Source organism: Amborella trichopoda, chromosome 10 (assembly GCF_054954075.1).
Source record: "Amborella trichopoda isolate Santa Cruz 75 chromosome 10, AtrichopodaSantaCruz75HAP2 v2.0, whole genome shotgun sequence".
Taxonomy (NCBI): Eukaryota; Viridiplantae; Streptophyta; class Magnoliopsida; order Amborellales; family Amborellaceae; genus Amborella; species Amborella trichopoda.
The window spans coordinates 33,341,992-33,367,640 of record NC_142345.1 but is presented as its reverse complement, the minus strand read 5'-3'; the positions used below and the strand labels follow the sequence as shown (position 1 = coordinate 33,367,640).

The window sequence follows — 25,649 nt, the reverse complement described above, 5'->3', positions numbered from 1 at the left end:
GAACTTCCCCTGACCTTTGAGTTATCTAGAACCCCAAATCCTAGCCCAAGAAGCTGCCTGCCTTGATATGTTTTAACCTTAAATAGCTCCAGGAATCTCTCATTCTCCCCTCTGTATAAGAGGCAACTTTAAAGTCACAACATCGTCTCTGCGAGAAATAATGTCTCGTGTCTTTGCATCATGATGAGTGTAAAAAGGTTCTCAGATTTTATGAGCCATTACCACCTGCCAGATATCTCCCTAAATGGCAGGGTTCTGAGATCCAATCAGAGCAACAGTTCCTTTTTAGCTAAGCTGGACCAATTTGCAGTGTCCAGCCCAAGCTCTGTGCGCCCCTTTTTTAAGGCATAACCACATGGATGATATTCTTTCTCATTAGATATGGTAGACTTGTACATTCACGCACAATTAACAGTATATACATACTAATTAATTTTTACGAAATAAAAAATAATATTTTTTCAAAACTCATCTTCTCAGGTGCATTATCCTAGGCCACCTTGAACACAAGACAGTTGACACCTCTATCTTTTCATGTACATTATCCAAGGCCACCTTGAAAGCAAGTCAGTTGGCTAGGTGCCAACTCATGCTGATCCTAGGGCCTAGGAGCCAATCCATGCCAATATTGGACACCAAGATGCTGCCTCACATCTTTAAAAACATTGCCAATTAGCTTAAAGTGAAGACCTGGACAGGGATTTTCTCAGCTGTTTTGACATAAAACATAGAATATATCAATGCTGGATCAGGTAGATGACGTCAAGGACCACACTCAAGAGGAAACACACATAAAATCAGAGAAGAAAGGGTGGTCCTTCATGCTACTTTCAATTTTTAAGGCAAGAAGAACAATTATGGCCTCAAAGGTTGAGAATATAGTGGCTAAAAGAAGGAGAATCAACACAAATTTCTTCCAGTTGTTGGCAAAAAGGTTAAGCAACTCAATAATTAATAGCAATGAATTGGGAACTTTTGAAGGTTGGGTGGGCATTGGAAAAGCCATCCTCAGATTCTTTCAATAACTTATTTTCAAAGGACCAGAATCCACAGACCACAGCTAGATAATGTCTCATTTGCCAAAATCTCATAAAACAATGCCCAAATAGCCAATTTGTTATTGACAATAATCCAATTTAGTTGGCAGTTTATCCTATTACTTCTTTCTTACCAAGCCTTTGGGGCTGGAAGGACATAACAGTCACAGAAGATTTTAGGCATAAGCGAATATTCTTTATTGGTGAGAGTGACTAGGTCAGATTCTAGACAGATATCTAGATGGGCAACTTTTTTTATTTATATGCCCAATGGCAGACCTGCGCATTATATGCTACAAGTAGAGGAATCAGTCAATCACCATTTCTCCATTGTAGAATGTCTTTCAACCTAGGACTTTCCTCCCTTCAACTCCTTAGTATCAGTTGGGTCTCTCTGGCATTGATTGATGCCTTGTTTCATTTCTTTGGTTTTCATTGCCCTTCCACTCCTTTGCCTTCTTGCCATGGTGGCTAAGTATGTCAGCACTCTTCTAGATGACTTGCCTGGAACAAAATTGCAAAATATTCGAGCTGAGAACCAACGTCCTTCCACAAACACTCTCAAACCAAGTCCTCAGTCATCCATTTAGCCTCAACCAAGAAGAATTTTTGGGGCTTCTCTACCGGTGATCCAGAGCACCGTCATAAGCTATCACTTCACCCCACACTAATCGCTTCAGGTTTGGCCTCATTTGGAACGCTTGATCAAATAAAACTTTGGCAAAAGTTCCAAGGAAACCCAAGTTCCAAGGAAATCCCAGACAGTTGGTTTTGGAGATTTTTTCAAGACCATCAGTGCGTCCATTTTGATTTAAATTATCAAGACCTGCAGGTCGTTGTGGTGTAAGTGAGGCAAAGGAACTAGCTATTCTCATAAGGACACATAATAATGCACCTAGTTTGGGACCCTTGCCTGTTGAAATGGTCAAAGGAAACCAGCTTATGTCATTTCCTGCGCCACTTCAAAATCCCTTACAATGACCCAAATTTTTGAAGAAATCTATTCACAGCTCCCAAGGTGTCCTTTAGAAATATGTGGCGCAAAACCAAGCTAGCTGATTCTTTGATCAATTATGGCGTGCCCAGACCCACTTGGCAATCACTTGCATCTGTTGTTGAGTCTAGCCAATCTCATCTTTATTTTTTCTCATTTTCATTTCTTATCTTTGTCTCAAATAGCTATTAAATGTAAAAGTTTACAGTCATCAAATGAAATACCCTTACCAATAAAAATACGAAAATGATGCAGCAACTTAGAATAACTTCCCAAAAACTATGACTTAGAATGTGGGTAGGTTTTGATCCTCAATTATTACCTATCGAATGTTACATGAGATAGATCAACCCTTTCAAATGCTCCTATTTCTGATGAGGCCATTACTTTTTTAATCAAGTAAAAATAGAAGAGAGAGAAAGACTGGTGAGGGGGGGTTCTTTGGGGAGAGGGGTGGTGGTGGCAGGGGTTGTGGGTTGTGGGTGTGGGGAAGGAAGAGAGTAACATGAATGCCTACTGAATATCGACAATGTCGTCCACAAAACATCGTCAAGTACAAGATAGAAGCAAACTACCAACCAGGGATAAAAGAATATTCTCAGGACTAATAGGAAGCGCCGAACATGCATCAATAGATGTATCATATTAATGCATAAAGCATCATATCAACACATAAAGCATTTCCAAGATGTACAAGTCCAATAATTCATCTTGGACCTCCAGAGAACTTAAATCCTATGACAGGTCCAATAAGGAAACCATTGAACAACTAAAAAAAATTGTGAGTTCGAAAAGAATTCATAACTAGATATACTGTCAAAACCTGGAAAGTCAACCATCCTTTTATCAGAACAAAGCAAAAAAAGCCATTCATCTAGGAAAGCAGATGGAAGCACTATATACCTTGGAATTTGCTAACATTTCATCTCTTTGAGCCATTCCTCTAATCAAAGAGAGATGGTAGGACAAATCATGTTCTGATGGACTGACTTCATGGGTGCTGCCAAATGATAGAAAATGTTTAAATTTGTGAACTAATTACACAGCAACTATTTCAGGGCATTGCAAATACACTGGATTACTTCAAATTCCTTAATCCTATAATGCAAGTTTACAGAAAGCCATGCCAAACCTGAAAACTTTTCTCAGATGATCCCAGATAGCCTTCTCTGAGGTGTCTTTGTTCTTAGATGCAAAGTGAAGGAAATACACAGTTACCAAAATTGTCCTGATTGTCTCCTCAAAACTTTTCCTTGGCTTCTGAAGCTGCATCCTACATCACAAAATCATGCACAAAACAAACAGCTGAGCCTAAAAGTGTACAGTTAAGGCTTATTATTGCTAAATTAAAAGTTCAAGTTCTAAAACCAGAAACTAAATAACTCAAAATAGGATGCTATGTAGCCAATAAATCTCAGCAAGCAGATATTACCAAATGTTATCTTTGGTGAGCACATAAATGGTGGGCTTTTCTCCCGAGAGATCCAACTTCCACGCCATGACTTGCTTATACACTTTCTGAAGCCCACTATCAGCAGTCCCATGCAAGAAAATTTGATTCTTTGTGGTGCCTGGACTATCAGTCTCAGTCCATTGGATAGGTAAAACAGTAAAAGAGATGGGTTCTTGTTTTTCATCCTCAAAGTGGTAATTTTCAACACAATTCAGCACTACCTCCTCTTCATCATCCGAGGATGCCATTTGCTTGTCTCAACCCCCGATACCGGGAAAGCTCGATCCCGTAGAGATGCCTATCCTGCTTGTTGCATTTGTGACAAATTGATCTTAACCCAATAAGCCTCTTAACCAAACATTGAATTTTTTTATTAGTGAATCCAAAATTGGTTCAATAAAAGATGACTATCCTGCCTTTCAGATATGAAAATAAAATGTGTCCCCAATCAGTATCAACACAAAAGCTTAATTCAGGAGAAGATAGATATCAGGCTTATTGAAATCATGAGGTATAAACTTAGCCCAAATATTATTGAAACACACACATTAGAAAACCTAGAATTCTTTAATTTATGATATTTGAGGGTGCCTAATGTCTTGCCAAATGGAGGAAATATAAAAACCCAATTTCCACAAGTTTCCTGAAAGTATAAAATCTTCAAAAACGATGGCTAAAAGTCCATAACAGTCACAAACTATTACAAGAAGGACGAACCAACAACCGGAGAAGAAAACAAAGAAAAACCTCAAAAACGAAAATCATTCTCCATTATTGGGGAAAAAAACAGAACCCTAAGAAACAAAAATATTAACACAAACCATGAAAACAGATGGCATTTGGCAGAATTTCCAAACAAAGGAAATGAAACAAGAACATAACATCACTACACCGCCATGGAACAGTGTCGGTGAATTTTACATTAACGAACAAACACAAACTCACCTCCACCAATTTCACAAGGCTTCACCACAAACTTGCAAGCTTCAAATACCAAACATATATAGAAAGATAAAGAGAGAGAGGGAAGGGTGGTGGAGGAAGGGGCAAGTCACAGGCAAGAGAGAGAGAGAGAGGACTGCAACTTTTGAAACCCAAAATAGGACAGAGAGAGAGGGCTGCAACTTTTGAAACCCAAAATAGGACAGAGAGAGAGAGAGAGAGAGAGAGAGCGCAGCATTGGCTCCAAGAAGTAGCCCTTTCGTGATCTATAAAAATGATAATACACAGAAATATGCTACCTGTAAATATTTGCATACATATAAAGAGGTTATTGACCGTGTGATTTCAAAAAGGACGGTGATAAAAGGGATACTAGAACGATCTGAGGTCTGTCTAGGAAAACATAAACAGATGCTTTTTTTTTTTTTTTCTTTTTCTTTTTTTTTTCTAATAAGAAAATCAATAAGGATAAACATATCATAATCACTGTAATATTTTCAGCTATAACATTTTTTCAATTAATTGAGATCGGTTAATTCCGATAAATATAAGCTACTACTGAACAATAGCATAATCAGGTGAAATGACCAAAACAGCCTCGGCAAGCGGCCTCTGACCTCAAGGAGTCTAGCGTAAACGATGGATAAATTAGGGGTATGTGGATCTTCTTTTATTGATTCGATTCGATTTATACAAGGTTGAGGCTCTTAACAATCAAAGTGAAGTGTACCTCCAAACTATGTTAAAAAATGTTACATAAGTATTGGAAATTCTTGTCATAGCTTACAAATTTATTTTCATATTCCATTGTAAAATTTAAAGTTCCAAAATAAACTTTAAAATCTTGAAATATTAACAGCCAAAAAAATACTTTACAAGATGTATTATTTTCAAGACTTCAAATTTATTTTTTTAATGTCCATATATCTTAAGGCCGAGTTGATCGATTTGAGGGTTTTTGAAGATCGAAATAACCTCTTCTAACGAATGTTTGAGGAGTGCATTAATTTCATTGTTTAGGGCCTGACCCTTATATAAACCAGGAAATAAAAAGAAAGTACAACTAGGCTCGAAACAATAAACTAAAGAAAAAAACTAAATGGTTATGAGAAGGTAGTAGATTTAGCTGACCCATTGACCAAAAAATTCCTTTACCTGTTAGTAAAAAGAAAACGCTTTGGATTAATGGAAGTTTGGTAATGCAATTGGAGAGGGTAAACCATGAACTTGCTCTAATATAGTAAACTTGTGATGGCCTAGTGACTGCATGCTCTCGTTGTATACCTGAAATATTTATTGAGATGTGAAAATTATGGTTGATTGATCTTGACTCCTTTTACCTAGCTTGTAGTGTTGTACATGTGATGAGGAATTGAATGTAGTTATGATAGTAGTTTCCATGAGATGATTCTTTATTGTAGGTATTCTTATGACTTATTAGGAATAAATGGTATGTGAAAGAATGAGCATGATACCTATATAGATGATGATTAGCCATATATAAATGTTTATCGCAAGTTTGAATTCATATATTGATTCACAAAAGAGAGAGAGAGGGCTTTTTTTTTTTTTTTTTTTTTTTTTGTTACCAAATATTGATCTACGCATGAGAATATTGTTTAAATTGGTTTTTATGATAATAATAAATAAATATATTTTTTTTTATTGCATATCATGCAAAAAAAAATGTGCAAATAGTCCTTTTTTATTTTTAGAGATATCTAAACCTTTAATTTTGTCAAGCCTAGTGAGGATGATGTTCATTGAAAAGCAAAAAATTTCGGTCCGACACAAAAGTGTGCCGGAGTGGTTACGAGGCTTCTAGATTTTCAGAAGCCAGAGGCTTGTCTAGCACACTTTTATACCGAACCGCATATTTTCAATGAGAGAGAGGAGGTAGGGAGGGAGGGTAGAGAAAAAAAAGAAAGAAATGGCGGGTAAAGAGAGAGGGTGGATAGAAAAAAAAAGAGAAAAGACAGGTAAAAATAAAAGCAAGAAAAATCAATAACTTGGTTATGGAAGTGATATTAAAAGCATTGGGGGTGGAATGTATACAAAATTTATTTTAAAGGGATATCTATAATTTTTTCTAAAAAAAATGATTATATGGTCCTAGATGACCAAACCCATTATTTTGTTGCTCTCATAAGTGAAAAGACATGTCCTGGGAAACAATGAAACCCAAAACATTTAACTGGCTTGTTATATAAAGTTTAACATGTGCCTCAAAATTCAATTTCAACTTCAAAACTTGGGCACGTATTTGCGCCATCTATTTCATAGACATCAAATATAAGTCCTTTGCTCAAAGCTATGTCTGTTTTGTCCATTAATTTATATTATTTGGCTAATATTGGGATGCAACAAGAGATGTTTGGAGAAAGTTTAGGCTCACACAATAACCCTAAAGGCCGAAAACCAAGTGCTCTGGCGGTGGGACCAAATGAGCAGTTTAGTCCTACAATTTGACCCCTACAAATATTTTGGCTGCAGCCTGATGAAAAAAGTAGGGCCGCACAACCTCACACTACAATGCTGTGATGCAATGGTTTTAAAAACGGATCGGTGACCCTGATCCACCCAAAAAACAGATCCGGATCGGAGAATCGGCGATCCGGATCGGAAATCGGGTGAATCGGTCATAATAAAGTTTAAAAAAATCCAAAAAAATTATTAAAATTCATTATAAATATTGTTTTTTAGGAATTCAATAAGAAATGAGGGTACTCCATTAAGAATTTTCATGTTTTTGAATGAATATGCGAATATTGATATGTTATTTCCTTGCATGAACCGTCATTCAGCATTTAATTTACATCACACAAAAAGATAAACATAGAATTATCATGGAATAACTATATCGACATACATGAACTACAATAAAGCATAAAATTAGTATCATATGATCTAAAAATAAAATGATAGACGACGTTATTGTTCTTCTTGGTCACGCTGGTGCCATTGATTGAATTCGTTTAACAATTCATTGATTCGATCTAAAAACGAATCATCGATATTAGCAGGCGTCTGACTATTCCCAAATCCCTGAGTGTTAGTGTTTTGTTGTGTTCCCAATCTAAAATCCCCGAAGCTTGTCCATCATTCATGCTCACCTGCACTGTCGTGCTCATCTACACTGTTGCTGTTGGGACTCGATATGTGAATAATATGGCTAGGATATGGTGGCCTCAGAATCATCATCTCTCTCATTTTCTCTTTGAATAATATGGATTAAAAAAAAAAAAAACAAATTTTCAAAAAAATCGATCATGGATTAAAAAAAAAAAATCACAAGTTTTCAAAAAATTCTATCATGGATTACAAAAAAAAATTCGATCATGGATTAAAAAAAAAAATCACAAATTTTCAAAAAATTCTATCATGGATTACAAAAAACAATTCGATCATGGATTAAAAAAAAAAAATCACAAATTTTCAAAAAATTCAATCATGGATTACAAAAAATTCAATCATGGATTACAAAAAATTCGATCATAGAGTACAAAAAATTTGATCATGGATTACATAAAATTCGATCATGGATTACAAAAAAAAAGAAAACATAAAAAAACAAAAAATTCCATCGTGGATTACAAAAAAAGAAAAAAACAATTCGATCATGGATTACAAAAAATTCAATCATGGATTACAAAAAATTCTATCATGGGTTACAAAAAATTTGATCATGGATTACAAGAAAAAAAACCAAACATTTCGATCATGGATTACAAAAAAAAAAAAACAAAAAAAAACAAAAAATTCAATCGTGGATTACAAAAAAAAGAAAAAAACAATTCGATCATGGATTACAACAAATTCAATCATGGATTATAAAAAACTTTATCATGGGTTACAAAAAAAACAAAAAACAAAAAATTCGATCATGGATTACAAAAAAAAAAAACAAACATTTCGATCACGGATTACAAAAAAAAAACAAACATTTGGATCATGGATTACAAAACATTCGATCATGGATTACAAAAAATTCTATCATGGGTTACAAAAAAAAACAAAAAATTCTATCATGGATTACAAGAAAAAAAAACAAACATTTCGATCATGGATTACAAAAAATTCTATCATGGATTACAAAAAATTCTATCATGGGTTACAAAAAAAAAAAAAAAAAAAAATTCGATCATGGATTACAAAAAAAAAAAAAAAACAATTTGATCATGGATTACAAAAAAATCGATCAAGTATTACAAAAAAATCTATCATGGATTACAAAAATAAAATAAAATAATAAAAATAAATAAAAAAAATAAAACAAAATTTATGTTCTTCCGTACGGGACTCGCCGATTCACTGTACGGGACTCGCCGATTCCGTACAGTGAATCGGCGAGTCACTGTGCAGAATCGTCCGGTTCTCTGTAGAACCGGACGATTCCCGTTTTTTTCACCTATTCGAACCGTCCATGGCGATTCCCGAGTCGAATCGGGCGAGTCCGGTTCAACTCGGCGTTTTTTTAAACACTGCTGTGATGACTTGAAAATCTATTGGACACGGTTTCCATGCAGCCAGCCTGTAAAAATGCGGGCTTACCAATAAATATATTTTTTAAATATGATTTGATCTTAGTTTTTAGAGCATATATAATCTTTAATATGGTGATCAAGAATATGATTTTTTTTTTGAAAATATAAACGATAATTATATTAAGAAAACATTTAGACCATTAATTATAATTGTTTTTAGATGGACCACCTATTTGCGTTCATCTTTAAGATGGATGCTTTATCCCTTAATGTAGAAATGCGGTCTAGCCTGCATGAAACAATTTTCCAAATCTATTTTCACCTCTAATTATTAAAATTAAAGCTCTAAAAACAGTATAAATATAGTGGATTTATAAATACTTGAAGGAAGACGCTAGGGTAAGCCCACTAGTTCTCAGGAAAAAATGAGTCCAATGGCCCAGATTGAATCTGAGCCGATCTGACGATTACGGATGTGTGATAGTGTTTGAATTTTAATTTTTTTTTCTACAAATCCAAATCACTTGAAATTTGAATCATATTTACATAAAAAGTAGGTGAGCCTTAAAAAAATATCAAAAAAATATTTTACAAGAAATAAATTAACCAAAATACCCCAAGAAAATTTTAGGGGTATTTTGGTCAAATTTTTTTCTTGGATTTGTTTTTTTTTTTATATTTTTATTTGGTGCGACTTGATGAGAAAAACACATGCCTAAAATTTTAAATAATTTGAATTTGTAGAAAAAAAAACTAAAATTCAAACACTATCAGACATCTGTTATCTTCAGATCGGCCCATATTCAATTTGGGCTGTTGAGCTTATTTTTTCATGTGAACTAGTGGGCTCACCTAAGCTTTTTCCATACTCGAAAATAACTAGTTTAGATAATATGTTACAAGATGCTATTTTTTAAAGCTTAATATTTATCCTTTTTATATAAAGTAATTGTCAAAGCTGAGATGATCTTGAGGGTTTTCCAATTGCAAAAAGTTTGATTCATTTTGGAGGTGTGGGCCTAAAGTTATTACATAAGGCTGTGCGCTTGTGTAACATTTTTTCACTTGTATAAACCCTGTAATTTGCTTTGTTTAATCTCCGTCCATTTCTCAGTACGTAGGGCCATAGGGATGTTTTTCTCATTAATGATCCTCGTGTCAAGCTCCCAAACATGTGGTCACAAGGTTTATCACCGTGAAATCCATTGGATTGACGGTGATAGAGAGTGAACAGTGATTCAGCCTTTAGCTTTTTATCCATATCACATCATTTCTTCTGTTTCTTGGTTTGTCACCGTCAAACCCATTAATCGAATGGCGAGGATTCTTATGATCAATCAATGCCGGTGGTCACATGGATCATTTTACATTCCCTCTCTACGTTCCCGCCACATCTCTCTCTGCAAGCTCTCTTCTCTTCGGATATTTCTTGTTCTCTCTCCTCTCTCTCTCTACAACCTGCTCTCTCTCTCTCTCTCTCTCTCTAAAACCTGTGCTCGATTGATTCATTTACCACGATAATCCTGCCTCTACGCGCGAGCCTCTCTCTCTATCAAACACAAAACCCATCCTTAACCCATGGACGAAGGGGAAACACTGACCGCCAATGGCTCAAACCCTAGATGGCAACTGGACCAGGACCTAGACAACATCTTCTACGACCCTGAAGAAGGCTACCCATCTGTTCCATTAAAGAAGGTCCCCTTTGGTGACATCTTCGAAGCTTCTAGGGCTGGAGACCTTGATCGCCTTCGCTACCTTCTTGATTCGGGAGTTAACGTTAATGGTCGTGATTCTTGGGACTCTGTTTCTTTATACTATACTTGTTTAGCTGGACACTTAGAAGCTGCAAGGCTTCTGTTAGAGAGTGGAGCAATTTGCTCTGAACACACCTTCGATGGTGATCGATGCCATTATGCTGCTTTGAATTTGAGGGTTAGGAAGCTTTTGAAGGCTTTTGAAGCTCGACCTCCTCCACTGCAACCTTTGCAGTCAGCTTTGAGGGATACATTCTTTGGATGTGAGGCCAATCGGGTGGGAAATAAGGAGTTTGGATCAATTCGAGCAATGGGTAATTTCAATTTGGTTCTCTCTCTCTTTGACTCTGGTTCTTTGCTGTTTGGGGTTTTTGGGTTTTTGGCGATTGAGCAAATGGGGATTGTTGTATGATCAAGAAAAATTATCCATGAAGCCAAGATTAGAGTGCGATTCTCTCGGTTCAAGGTCGGTTATTTTTTAGTTGGATTGCATTGGGTCTTTTCTGGTGTGAGAAATGGGTTTATGGACTAATTGAAATAGCGACATAAGGCAAATTATAGTGAGAAAGATAGGATTTAGGTTGTGTAGAACATTTTTTCATGATGTTGGGTATCAGTTATTAATTGATAAGTTATGAAGAACTTCAAATTTTATTTGGTATGATTCTGTAGTAGGATTTGTGGTTTCTTTTTCTTATCCTTTATTTATCTCCCTTTATTTCTTAGTTTCCATCACTTGGAAGTATTTGTTTGGTCACTTGGTGCCAAATAGGAGTGTTATGTATGTATCTGTTTGCGTGATTCCCATTATTGAGTGGTGGTAGTTTTTACTGTTAAAGGTCCTATATTCTTTAATTTTGTTTTTCCTTTGATTCTTGGGTAGATATACGCTTATTGCTTAATGTCTATATTTGATGGAAAATTGATGCCTGCACAATTTCCCCTTTATATGCTCTTTCTTATTGGTATAGAAAAGTAGTGATATACCTTTGTCACAATGTGAAGTTTTAGTCTCTTTCATAAAGTCTTTTGAGATTCAAATGGTCTCCTTTTTCTTGAATGTTCTTAGATCGTCCTTAATATTGATATCATGGTGTATTCTTAGTTAGAGATCAAATGACAATATTAATGGCAATGAGTTGATATCATGGTGGACTGTTTATTGATAGTCAGATTGACAATATTAATTGGCAATCAAAACTCAAATGGCTCAAGACAAGATGAAAATATGTGGAATGGATGTGTTTGGGAATATTTTACACCTGAAAAAATTTTCACTTGAGGATGAGGAGGATCTAGACTGTCAAAAACGTGGGAATTCTTCAGTTTTAATCTGTTATGGGAAGTTATGTGACTGGAATAATTTTGTGGGAGACAAAGTTGAGTTGCTATATATCTTAAAGGTGGTGGTGGCAATTTGGTAATTTCATACTTTTGCCAGTTTATGCAAAAGGATTTTGGCACTTATAACTTCATTGCTATAGGGCAGGATTGTCTTCACTAACAAGGATGAGATAACATGGGTGTTGGGATTCTCTAAAAACTTATTAACCATGGAGGACATTGCCTCCTCAGAAAATTTAGAAATCAAAAGAGTAGATACAAGAGGTGCAATTTGTCTTCAGAGATTCTTTTTGCAGGAGGAAGTTAAACAAATGTTCTCTGGAATGGCAATGGACAAGGCCCTGGCCTGGATAGTTTTTCAAAGTCCTTTACGTAACTATTTGGAGTCCATCAAAGACATTTTATAAGTTTAAATTTGGCATCAATAATATGATGTGAGGAGAAAGGGCACCATTTATATTGCTTTGCTTCTAAAGGGAATGTGCATATGACATCAAGGACTTTGGAACTATAAGCTTAATAAAGGTCCTATACAAAAACTTTGCGAGTTGTTTTTCTAAAAAGATCAAGGAGATCATACTGCTTAACAAAGATTCAACTCAAGGGCTGCTTGGCAAAGTCGGCCCAATTTTAGATCTGGCATGGGTAGCCCATGAGATTGAATTGAGGCATATATCCACGAAATCTGGTTGTGGTGTACAAAATGGATTCCGAAAAGCCTATTATCATGTTATTATGGAAAAAACGTTGTGGTCATGTGGGTTGGAAATTTCTTGAATCCATATGTAGGCATGTAGGTCTTGGAGAGATGAATTTCATGGATCACGTCATGCATTTCAATGTCTATCTCTTCAGTTATCGTTAATAGAAACCCGAAAGGTTATTAATATAGTTGGAAGTGGGTCGAAACCATGGAAATCTACTATCTTCCTTCTTGTTCACCATTATGGCAGTTTGCCTGACGTTCTGATGGATCAAGGGTTTTCCCTATGAAAGAGTGTTGTTTCTCATCTTCGCTTAGGGGTTTTCCCAATGTAAGGTTTGACCAGAAAACTGGATTGGATTGGCTTGTCGAACCAGGAATCGGACCTAAACTAGTTCGCTCTATCTTAAAACCAGAAAACCATAAAAACTAGATGAACTGCATGTCTGGTTGAACTATTTTTTTTTTTCAAAAATATAATAATTTTTACCTTCGTTATATTATTGTTGTCGTTTCTGGCTTGTTGCTGCTGCCAGTTGCACCACCAATTGGAGTGAACTGGACCATTCACTTGTTCGACCACTGTTCGAGTTCATATGGCATTAGTTAGAAGATCCAATCCTAAGAGGGTTGTTGTCGTATTCTCAAAGAAGAGGAGGTTTGCTGGCTTTAGACCTCTTTTCACATGATTGCTTGTGTGTGGGCTAGACCATTTCTGCCATTCTAGTAGATCGTTTATGGCATGCAAACTATAAGGAGGAAGATCTGACCATCTGAGAGTTGTTCTATAACCTTTACAAAGGTGATGGTTCCTCTAGATCTAGGGGTAGGAATTGGGTTGGGTCGACCTGTGGATCTGATGGTCTACTCGATGTGGTCTGGGTCCACTTGACCATGACCTGACCGGGTCTAGGTCTGGGTCTGGGTTCAGGTCCAGGTCCAGCTTGGTTCCTATTGGGTCAGAGCGGGTACATGTCAAGGCCAAACCGACCTGTCCCAATCTGAATATATTAGTATAAATTACATATAAATAATGCTAATTACATTGTATAAAATAATTTTTGTATATTTTTTATTGATAGACATGGAGCGGACCTGTGTCGCGTCCGGATTGGGTTTGGCTTGGGGTCTACCCGGGCCGTATCCGACGCATTCCCACCCCTACCTAGAAACTAATTTGATGGTGTGGAGTTACTGGTCAACAAATAAAAGAAAAAAGAAAAACTAGATGGACTTGATAATGAACATTTATTAGGTCATAAGGCTGATTAGTTGGTGGTAGTTTGAAGAGGGAAAACTGAAATGGCAACCTTAGGTTTGTTTTGATGTTGTGCCTTGGGTCTAGTCAGTGTCATCATGGCACAAGGCTTTTGTAAAGAACGATAACATATTTTGGCTGTTATAGCAATATAATGCCACTATTTTAAAGGCTTGCTCATATTCAATTTTTTCCTCAAAAAAGATAATTATTTCTACAATAACAGTAATGGCTTTTGGTCTGATGTCCATCATTACAATGTAATGTCATCCTTTAGACCTCGATATGGCATATTCAGAAGTTCTGCGACATTATTGAGAATGAGATAGTGGATATATGGAGGTGTTCTGTGAGTTCAATGACAAGGACCACATAAGCAAGGGGTTTGAATTTTTTTTTTAGTTCATTCATCCCCAAATTAGAAGTTTTTGTTGTTGTGTCAAGGATTTCTGAACCATCGTCTTACAAGGTTTACTAAATTTCTCTAAAGTACGCATTGTGGACCTCTTGGTTTCGTTTCCTACACACCTTAATAGGCCTTCTTCAGGGGAAGTGCATCCTTGGCAGAGCATTATTTGTCCTTAGGTTTATGGATTCCAAATATATGTGGGGTTTAGGAAAGCTGACGCTCATTTTAACTGGTAGTTTCTCGTTGTGCTTACTTGTTGAGGGTTTTAATCTGCACAACATGCCTATTTCTCTTGGTTAGAAAAGTAAATGAAGTCCTTTTGGATCAAAAGAATCAAGATTTAGGCTGTCTAACTAATGTCTTTTTTCTTTGGGTGCAAATAAAGAAGAGGTAGAAAGCACATTTTTTTGCAAAATGATTCAAGGGTATGGAATCAATTACAAGGGTGCATTTACCCCGGACTTTTGAGATAGCATTGTTTCACACACTCTTGGCTGTTGCTGCAGTCTCGAAGTTGCCCTTGCAATAGTTATGGGTTAAAAAATACTTTTCTTGAGGATTCTCTTTATTGAGTATAGGCACATTTATATCTTGGTTTCTTTCTACTTCTTGACCTTTATATGTGGATGAGCGATTGATAGGGAACAATGTTCCTAAAGGCGGATTTGGCCGCCTAGGCAACCAGGCGGCCCTACAGTGGTTCTTTTCTTTTTTGTTGCGGTGGGGGGGTTATGAGAGAGAAAGAGAGAGAGGGAGAGAGCAAGAGAGAGCATAGGGTTTCATGTGTGTTGTATATGAGGCTCGCATTCAACACTTGGAGGCCGTATTCTTCTTTTTCTTCTCCTTATATGTAGAGAGGGAGAGAGGGCTTGCATCAAACACTCGGAGGTCGTCGTCTTCTTTTTCTTCTTCTTATATGTATTGTGTGATGGGTCCATGTGTGTATTTATGTGAGAGAGAAGCCTCACATGAGAGAGAGAGAGAGAGAGAGAGAGAGAGAGAGAGAGAGCATATGGGTCCATGTGTGTATTTATGTGAGAGAGAGGCCTCACATCAAACACTTGAAGTATGTCTTCTTCTTCTCTCTTCTTCTTCTTATATGTAGAGAGAGAGAGCAGATCATTAGGCATCCTAGGCGGCCCTAGGGCACCGAGGTGGAAGCCCTAATACCAAACTGAATAGGCCCCCCCAAGGCCCTACTTAGTTCGGAAAAGCCTCTGGGCCGATGGATTTTTTTTCACTGATAGGGAATTCTCAGCAAAAATTTGACTTTGTCTAGGCTTCATATTTGGCTTTATTTTAGATAAATATTGGAATAGAGTTGCTAATTATTAGGTCTTGAGATTTCTCTTTTTGATGATAATCACGTCTACTCGTCCCAAATTTAGGAGTGTGGCTGCTCTATAATCGGTCAAAAAACCTCAGATTGTGCATGGAGTTGATGTAATTACTAATAAGTCAGAATAGGGCCATTCGTAAGATGCAGTGTTTCAAAACTCAGCCGGGTCAACTTGGACGGGGCCGAGTTATTCGGGCTTGGCACCCAGTTGAGGCATGATTTTATGACAAACTGGATTTGTAGAATCATTTAAAAATTAAAAGATTTGTTACTAAATCACTAATAAATGATGTATAAATGTGTTTTTATATAATTTTTGTGTTTTTCGTGATTGTTTGATGGTATTTTTGACACATTTGTATCCCCGATGCAAATAAAAGAAAAGCCAGTGACGACCTAAGCCCGTAGGTACAAAAAATACCTGTGGACTACATAAGTCGTGACCAAATAAGCTCTATTCTGAAAAGCCTTGATAATGATGCCAAATCGGCCCCAAATTAATCACGTGAGTTCCCCATAATTATGAAAGGATGTCCTCCAAGTTTCATTCAATTTCGATGCAAATTGGAGAAAGCAGGTGGAAGTCAGTTTTTAGCCCAGGCTCCTAACATGTCTATGGTGCACCATAGCTGGTACTCTACTCTAAAGACCTCCAAGGGTCCCATATGGGAGGTTAAGAACAGTCACCATGCCAAATTTCGGTGCAATCCGATCTTCTTGGGTCCTGCTGCCCAAAAATCGTAGGTTTCTAGTGATTAATGGTACACCATATTCGGAGAAACCTACTCTAGGGACCTCCAATGACGGTGGGAACCACCACCATTGGACTCGGAAGGCTGAAAACAGTTGCCATGTTAAATTTCAGCCCAATCCGACCTTCCTAGGTTGTACTTTCCACAAAGGCCAGTGATTTTTAGTATTCACGTATGAACACTTGAGCCAATTACTATTGTAGTAACTGTGTTTCTCAAGGGCGGGATGGATTTTGTAATGCTCATTTCTCCCTCATCTTGAAGCCAATGGTCTCCAAATTCGGATATGTCGTTCCCCTTATCTAGACCTACGTTTTGGTGGGTGGCACACACCATAAGGTGACTCGAACACTAAGAAATCAAAGAAAGAAAAATCTCAAGAAAGTGGTAAAAGGCGCAGCAATTTCCAGCAACATGCATGCTCACTCAAAAGGGCATAACGTGAGATTTTGGGCACCAATGACTTCAAGGTTAGGCTCATTGACCATGGTTCGAAGGGGTTCATTTTGAATACTCATAGACTCGAAATGGGAGCTTGGAAGGCATCATATCAAGGCTAGAAAGAAGGCACATTTTCCGACACTGGAATTCAACGACCTTCAAAATCGCTAAAGTGATCAAATGAACACCAAATCGTGGGGTTTTTATTGCAAAATGATCATAAAGACTTCCCTAATGATTTGTGATGAAAAGAATGACCAAAAACAAGGAAAAACAAGCATGGTCGAAGCAAAAAGAAATCAAGTTTATGGGTTTTGGCCAGAATTCCAAAACATGGCCAAAAATCCGTCTCAAGCTTATTAATGGGTATCAAAACGATACCCTCGGCGAGCTCAATGTTCCTATGGCATTTGCTCGATTGAAAAGTTCCTGGAAGACACTAAAATGAAGCCCGAAACATGGCCATGGCAAGAGGTCCCTCTTTGAGGGATGGTTTTGCCATTTCCAAGTTTGTGGCTAAGGGAAATTTGGTCGTTTTTCCAAAAAAAGGGGATTAATTCATTAAATCACTTTATTTGTATCTTTCAACAATTTTGCCTTCTTTTGAGCATCCACCCATGTTTGAGGGGACTCATGTATAAGCATATTATGTTCATTTGTAACCCTAAGCTCACAAATTATTGAAAAAAGAGTGTCTTGTTTTCCTTGTGCATGCTTTCCCTTTTCGTTTGAACAGAGGAGAGAGAATATTGGTACTTTACCCCTTGACCATCAACCAACCACCTAACAACCACCCTAGTCCATAGCCCACATCAAGCCCTAGACCCCTTTCTAACTCAAAGCTCTTACCCTCTCTACCCAACCTAGGTCCATAGTCCCTTAACCCATTTGCACTGTCCCTTAGCCCTAAGCTTCAAGCCTGTGCGAAGAGGACTTGGAGCAACCTTGTCCACGGTTAGGTAAACGGTTCCCTCTCTTTTTTTACATCTCTCTCCTCCACTATCCCCTTCTCTTCATTCCTCTTTTGGGCTAGCAGTAGCTGCCGGCCCCCTTCTTCTTCCCCTCCCTCTCTCTCGGACTAGCAGTTACTACCGATTTGTCTCTCTCTTTCTTCTCATTCTCCCTCGCCCTCTTCTCTCCTTCTCTCTTTTGGACCGGCAGTCGCTGTCGGTCCGTCTTCTCCTTCTCTCTTTTGGACCGGTAGTCGCTGCCGGTCCGTCTCTTTCTTCTCTCTCTCTCATTCCCTTCTCGCCCTTTCGTCTGAATTGGCAATTGCTGCCTGTCTGTCTCTTTCCTCTCTCTCTCGTTCCCTTCTCGTCCTCTCGTCTGGACCGGCAGTCGTGCCGGTCCATCTCTATCTTCTTTCTCTCCCACGTCCTCTTCTCTCTTTCTCTCTTCCGGACCGGCAGTCACTGCAGGTCCGTCTTTCTTCCCCTCTCTCTCTCGTTCTCTCCCCTCTCTCATCTCTCTTCTTCCCTCTCCCTCTCTCGTTCTCCCTCTTCTTCTCATCTTTGTCTTCCCCCTTCTCTCTTCTCACCTTCCCCTTACTTTCAAACTCTCCTTCACTCTTACTCTCGAATTCTCTTTTCTCTCCCAACTCTTAAACTCTCAATTTCTCAAATCTCTCCGACTCTCTAAAGTCTCTCAATCACGAATCTTCTTTCAAGTTCTCAAAACTCTATATTTCACTCTCTTGCTCTCAAATCCTTCAAACTCTCTTTCACTCTTTCATCCTCAAACTCACTAAATCTCTCAACCTCAAATCTTCTCTCAAGCTCTCTAAATTATCTCTTTCACTCTTCCAAGCTCAAACTTTCTTCTATTCAAACTCTTTCTCTCAATCTTTCAAATTCTCTTAACTTCTCGAAACCTCTCAAATTCTCTCAAGCCTCTCAATCTCTCAAACTTTTTCCATCTCTTAAGCTCTTTAACCTCTCATTTCCAAATTTTCTAAAATCTTTAAATTTCACTTCAATCTCAAATTCTCCCACTCAATTTTTCTTGAATTCTCAAATCTTTCAAATTTCACTTTCTTAAATCTCTCACTCTCAATTACTCTTCTCTCTCAAAATCCCCTACTCTCAATTTCTCTTTTCTCTCTCCAACTCTCAAAAGCTCTTAAACCCTTTAAATTCTCCCTCTCAACCTCTAAATCTCAACTTTCTATTAAATTCTTCCTCAAACTCTTTCCATCTCTTAAACTCTCTCTCTCAAACTTTCAAAAGCTCTTAACTCTCTTAAACTCCCTTTAAAGTTCTTTCAAACCTTCTTAATCTCTCAATCTCTCTCGTTAAAATTCCTAAAATCTCAATCTCTCTTCAATCTCACAAATTTCAAATAAATTTATTTGACAAAAGATGAAGAATCCATAAAGCTATCCAATGGATGTTGGCATGGTGAACATCTGATTTTGATATCAATGTGGGGATTGTTGGATTTGGTGTTATCTAAATCACCCACATGGAAATCCCATATTTTGTGAGACTAATTGAGATTCATCGATATTATGTGGGATTGAGATATTCTAGTATTATATGGGATTGAGATTGATATTGATAACTTTCTTAAGGAAAATAGAAATTCAAAAAAGATTAGGACTGTTGGATTTATCTCTTTGGTTTTTTGAGATCTATGTTATATCAATAGGAAGTTTCCTATTTTGTATGGATTCCAAATTATATATATGGGATGAAAGTGTAGAGAATTCGCTGCCCAATTTGGGTCACTATATGGGAATGTGGTTCCTCTGGAGAGAGAGAGAGTTAGAGACTCCTGTATGCAATTTACTCTTAGAGAGAAGAAAGCTTCATTTGGATAGAAACATTGTGATGATGCCTATTTTAGACTCCTGAATATTGAGATGCTTGTTTGTTTTTTATAGAGAAGCAGTTCCCATAGATATTTTGGGTTGTTCCCCTTTTAGTTAGAAAGAAAGTAAGTTTCTCGTTGCTCTCGTGTCTTTATCTGGTGTTGTTGGTAATAGTTGCCAGAACTAAAGGGAAGAAAGAGAGAGTGATTTAAAAGGGTTTGCTCAACTTGGGTTTTTGTCGAGGTTTGTTCCAAAATCTTTGATGCAACTTTCATTGGTATAATGGATTTCTGTTTTGTCGTGTCCGTTGATGTAGCCCTATTGGGTGAACCACGTAAATCTTTGTGTTCCTGTGGTGTGTATTTTGTGTTTTACTTCTTGTACATTATTTGCCAAAAGATTAACCCATCAGGCTTAGAGCTTTCGGGCACTACAAGTGGTATTAGAGCACAATAGAAATCAAGTGGTCCCACCGGTCTAATTTATTCATTTCAACCAACAGACCAAAAAGCCAGGTGGACGATTGATGAACCCTACATCTCTTATATTACATTTGTCCCATTTCAATATTCTCTTAAAAATTGATGATTTGTTCCCCAATAATGGAAACGCTCTTTAGACAAATATAGACGGGATATATGAAGGACATTGCGAAGTTTGAGTTAAAAAATTTGTTGTTGTTTTTATTGTTTTAGATTATTCTAATGATGCATCCAAAGTGGTTTGATAAATATTAGGTCACAAAAACGCCCTAATTAATCATTAGTTAGTCTGCCCAAACGTACAATTTGAAATCATATACAATATTAATTAATTGGTGAAGGCACTAAAAAGGCAATGTACACATCTAAGCCTTGGGCTGTACCCAAGCCAGTCATGATCTCAAGCCCAAATAAAGGAGGTGGGATGTGTTAGATATGGCAGCCATCATAGAATTTTGAAAAATCTTATCATAAATCCTGAATCTATGAGCAGAATGGTTGAATAAGATTCATGTAACCGATCCCAAATAAGGCTTAGATAATGATGATGATGATAACTAAAAAAGTAAAGAAAAGGTCCAAAAAGACATGAATGGAAGCGGTAAGAAGAGATATGGTGACCTGTAATCTGACTGAGTCTATAGACATTGAGAGCGGAATGATATGGTGGCCTATGATCTGACTGAGTCCATAGACATTGATAACGGAATGGCAGAATAAGATACTCATGTAACAGACTCCAAAGAGTGGGGATAAGGCTTGTATAATGAAACTACAATATTATTAATTGGGATAGTGATCATCTTGCTTGGCCATCATGATTCTAAATATTTGCCCTTTGAAGCCGTTTTTGTGAATATGGATGCTTGCCCTCATTGCAATCCTCTTTCAAACTCTCCAACTCTCCCTCTAAATTCTTACCCTTTGTACTCTCAATTTCTTTTCTCTTCTTCCTCTTTCCCTCTTCTTTTCTTTTCTTCTCCTCATATCTCCTCCTCTTCCATTTCGTCGATTCTCGTGGGGGTCGCTCTTGGTTAAGGTCCCTTTGGGGTAATCACTAAAAGAGGGGCGTCCCGGGGGGTTCTCTTCTCTTCTTTTCTCATCTTCTTCCATTTCATCGCTTTTCACGTGGTCGCTCTTGGTTAAGGTCCCTTCGGGATAATCACCAAAAGAGGGGCTCTCAGAGGAGTTCTCTTCTCTTCGTCCATTTCATTGCTTCTCACAGGGGTTGCTCTTGGTTAAGGTCCCTCCGGGGTAATCACCAAGAGAGGGGCTTCCGGGGGAGTTCTTTTATCTTCTTCTTCTCCTCTTCTTCTTTTCTTCTAAATATATCTAGTCATTAGGGGGCTCTGTTGAGGGTCATCCTACTTGGGTTTGCCCCACAGTATTCAATCCTCAAAGCATCCTCCGGGGCATGCGAACTTCGGTTCGATGCCTTCCCGTGCCACCGTAGACGCCTCCTAGGGGAGGTGGCGTTGGAAGGCTGTTGAATTGCCCAATGACCCCGTTTTCACCTTCTTCACAACTACCCCTTTTTTTATCTCTTCTCTTTCTTCTATCTTTTTCTCTCTTCTTTCATCTCTCCTCCTTTTCTCTTTCTCCCCGACCAATCATTACCACCATCTCCCCGTCTGTCCTTCCATACCCACCAAGACCGCTCTTCAAGGGTAAACCGGAGTTAATGAACCACCATTTAGCCATCCTACATATGTGTGTGTTTAATAAGGCGCTGCGTGAGTCAAGGGAATCAGCATGAGACTGAGCCGAGAAGCAAGGGGGCTTTCGTTGTCTGATCTAAGAGGGCTCCCAAGAGCCCGGGCATGTCCGCAAATCCAAACTGCGATGAGGTAGTTGCTTGAATCCCTCGCCGCACAAAATCTCCCTCATTGTTGGTCACCTATCCGTGTGCACCTCCACGTGCAATTTTCCAAGGGAGCGATCTCAACCAGTGATGATTTGTGAATTTTTATTAGTATTAGCTCTAATACTTCTATTTGCCTTTTTCTGGATTTTTTTGAGTTGTTTCAAGCTATAAATCAAATTTTTTTTTTCAAATCCTTGTCTGTTATACCTTTTTCCAACTTTTATAGACTTTTAACAATGTTTATAACTTCTTTTGCATTTTACTGATATTGAATTATTTTTAGCAAATATCTTTTTGGGGGGGCCTCTTTGGACTCATTCAGGACTTGACAATTCCGCTTGGACTTGCCTGTCTTGCTTGTCTTGGGCAGGGAGTGAAGCCTGAACCTGAGTGTTTGTTAACATTGGTTGGATGCCATCCTGCAACTTTGGGCACCATTCTTGCTATCTTTGTTCCCCAATGTATCAGGGTTCTCTTATGGTGTTTCTGTTGTCTTTCTGGCAAATTGTATTCTCTTTTCAGATTGACCTGTCTTTAACAGTTGGAAATTTATAACATTGTTCAATGTATTTCTGGTTCCCTTTGCTGTCTTGTAAAGAGCATGCATTGCTTATCTAATCACACTGAGCTCATTTGACCTTATTTGCCTTGGTCTGATCCTGCTGTATGCCTATTGTGATAACAACAATGTGAATCTTCATCTGTTTTCAGAATAGCTTGTAACCAACATATGAGGATGTGATAATTTTTACTAGTTTCCTTTCGGAAGTAGTGATGACCCAATTGCTTTCTTATGGATTCCTTCTTTCATGAACAGATTTTTCTTTTTATAAAATTCAAAGAAACTACAAAAAGGACTAAATCAGCACTGGCATTTGCCAGGTAATCCTTCATCTAGTGATACATCCAGCTATTTCCCTCCTGATGTGACGTTTTTTGTGCGGGGAAACCCTATTGAAGCCCATAGAGTGATTCTAAGTGCTCGCTCGCCCCTTTTTAAGAAGAGATTTGAGACTGATTGGAGGGATCGCAGGGTTGTGAGATTTGCAAAGGAGAAGCTATCTTATCGTGCCTTGTACAGTCTCATCCATTTCTTCTACTCTGATAGGCTTGAGGTTGCAGTTGATGACATGGAAGATCTTGTGAGAATTTGCAAAGTTTGTGAATGCGAAGAGTTACAAAAAGTTCTTGACAAAGAAATAATCCATCAAAAATATGCTGAGTACAAGTCTCTCAGGGATATAGATGGTTCTCAGAAAAGGTTCATTTTACAGGGTACTTCTCTCCCAGAAGATGATCGTCTCCCTGCCTCCTTGGATCGTGTTCTTCAAAAATCGCTAGCCATTTCAAGTGGGGGTATGGGAATTGAAGATACCCAGAGTGTAGTTATATCATCTTCTCTCCGTGAAAGGGACATGGGTAATGATCTAGCTGATGTGTGTATCAAAGTTGAAGGGAAAACTTTCCGATGCCATCAAGTTATATTGGCTTCACGGTCGGAATATTATAAAGCAAGATTGTACCGGATGACTGGTTTTCTTGAAGGGAAAGATGGGATTCATACCCATTTTCTCCCCCAGCTCGAAGAACATGATCTAAGCGCAGACTCATTTAAGAAGCTGATTGAATATATGTAAGTTAAGGGTACATTTTCCTCCTTTTCTTGTTCTTATCTTTTCCTTACTATCTTGATACCTGAATCTCTTTCTTTTTGTTCAATTTCAGTGTTTAATCCTGATGACTTCGCTTGTTTTCAGGTATACTGATGGTCTGAAGGATATAGATCCAGATCAGGTACTATCCCAGAATTTCTTTGAGGGGAAAGTATAACATGTACCAGTAATGTATGGTAGATGAGTCTTATACTTCTATTTTAAATGCCATTTCTTTCTTCAACGGTTTTTCATTGACTAAGAACTTCATGTATTGTAGATCAATTTTAGAACTCTAAGATTGCGTTACGGTGCAGGCTGAAGAGATGTTTGATGCAGCTTCAAGATATTTGCTGTTTCCTCTCAAGCGTGCTGTGGCTGATGCTCTCATACCCCATCTGGAAACGGCTTCATCTGCAGAATTGTGCCACTGGCTCATTTTATCTGACATGTACCGTTTTTTTTCCTTGGCTTCTTAGACAGTAGCTTTTCTTTAATTTTTCTCACATTTTGTTGTAATAACAGTGTATGGGGCCAGAAGATATCTACATGCATGATCATGTAGATTTCTCGTTCTTTTGAAGGATTGCAGGAGCAATACTCCAGAGAAATATAATTTACAAGTATAAGTAGTACTTTATCTAGTTTAACATCCATTGTCGCAAATGTGGACTTCTCTTGCCATCGCTAACCCATAGTACCAGCAAATGCAGCATACTTTATTCTGTAAGAAAGTTACACCACTTGGGTTACATAGCTGATTTCGTTTATCATGTCTAATGATACGATTTATTTCATGTATTCATGTAATAATACTTATGCGAACTATGATTGTGCACACAATTCTCCCTTCTCCATTTTCCCCTTTTGTTTAAAAATTGCCACTTGTGACCCATCATGATTTTCGTTATCTATGCATGTAATCATTTGTTATGGTATGCCCATATTGTCTATGCCTGCCCGTACAAACCTTCAATTTCTTCTCTTTTTCTTTTTGTGTATGTATCAACCACCCTTAAACCAAATGACAAGCTCTTCACTGATACAAAAACTTGCATGTGCAGGTATGGGGTGGGAAAGATAAGAGAGTATTGTCTCGATACAATGGCCTGTAATTTTGAGTTGTTTGCTGATACCCCAGAGTTCCGCTCCATGCTTTTGACGATTCCGCCCCCCTCAAGTGACTCCTCTCTTAGAACGACTCTTCCAAGTGCACCAGGAGGTAATGCAAAAAATTTAGACATTGCCAATATTCTTGATGATCTTCGAGAGAAATGGCTCGAGGCAGAAGCTGCTGAGCTTGACAAGAGAGATGAGAGCGCAGCTTTATTTGATAAGCGTCTGGAGATCCTCATGCTTGTTGCTCAACATGAAAATCTTAACATAAACAGTGAAGTTGGTGGCCAAGAAGAGCATTAGTAAGTGGTACTTAACCTCAACTTTCATGCCTTAACATGGAGGCATTCGTGTATGTCTTTTTTATGTATCCACTCTGAGTTTCTTTCATTGTTTTTTGGTCATGAATAGGCCTTTGTGTTTCCGCCTGTTTTTGGATTTTGAGAAAGAGAGAGTCCAAAGCAAGCTACCAAAATTTGCCAGATCTTCTTGTTTTCTTATTCAATTGTCTGTATGGAATTATGCTGTACTGTGATGGATTGTCACTAGAAAGGGGACCAGAAACCAATTTGCTAGTGAATTGTTCTTTCATGATTAGCATTTTCTCTTCCTTTTTCTTTTTAAATGAAAAATACTACTGGTATTAGTTAGTATGATTTCCTGTATATACCTGTATAAACTAGATGATATATAAAATGGCTCTTCAGATCAAATTGTTCTTTCATGAACGTGCATCTTATTGTTCTTTCACAAGCAAACATTTACTCAAATTTGTTTTTTCTGCATATTTTAAATTTAATTATTTGTTTCTAT

The 25,649-nt window shown here is 37.7% G+C and overlaps 2 protein-coding genes across 5 annotated transcripts in view; one reads left to right on the top strand and one right to left on the bottom strand.

Annotated features, from left to right (window-relative positions):
- The window catches only part of LOC18446687 (protein ENHANCED DOWNY MILDEW 2), a 39,549-nt gene extending 34,749 nt beyond the window's left edge, over positions 1-4,800 (bottom strand). Inside the window, exons 1-4 of the mRNA XM_011629648.3 lie at positions 4,430-4,800; positions 3,464-3,787; positions 3,164-3,304; positions 2,935-3,031 (exon numbers count right to left, since the gene is read on the bottom strand). Coding sequence (XP_011627950.1) covers positions 2,935-3,031; positions 3,164-3,304; positions 3,464-3,732 — 507 coding nt within the window. The 5' untranslated portion in view covers positions 3,733-3,787; positions 4,430-4,800. The remainder of the gene's footprint in view (positions 1-2,934; positions 3,032-3,163; positions 3,305-3,463; positions 3,788-4,429) is intronic.
- A 5,502-nt stretch (positions 4,801-10,302) lies between these two features.
- On the top strand, positions 10,303-25,433 carry LOC18446692 (ankyrin repeat family protein). Of its 4 annotated transcripts, none has more exons than XM_088849474.1 (6): positions 10,303-10,981; positions 22,951-23,701; positions 23,826-23,862; positions 24,038-24,171; positions 24,785-25,138; positions 25,248-25,433. In XM_088849474.1, coding segments are annotated over exons 1-6 (1,770 nt in total). In that variant the 5' UTR covers positions 10,303-10,488; the 3' UTR covers positions 25,249-25,433. The 4 variants fall into 4 exon arrangements, with proteins under 4 accessions (XP_088705600.1, XP_088705603.1, XP_088705602.1 ...); XM_088849477.1 differs by having other exon boundaries at positions 10,303-11,133; XM_088849476.1 differs by having other exon boundaries at positions 10,303-11,133; positions 24,785-25,318.
- Positions 25,434-25,649: the final 216 nt, after the last annotated feature.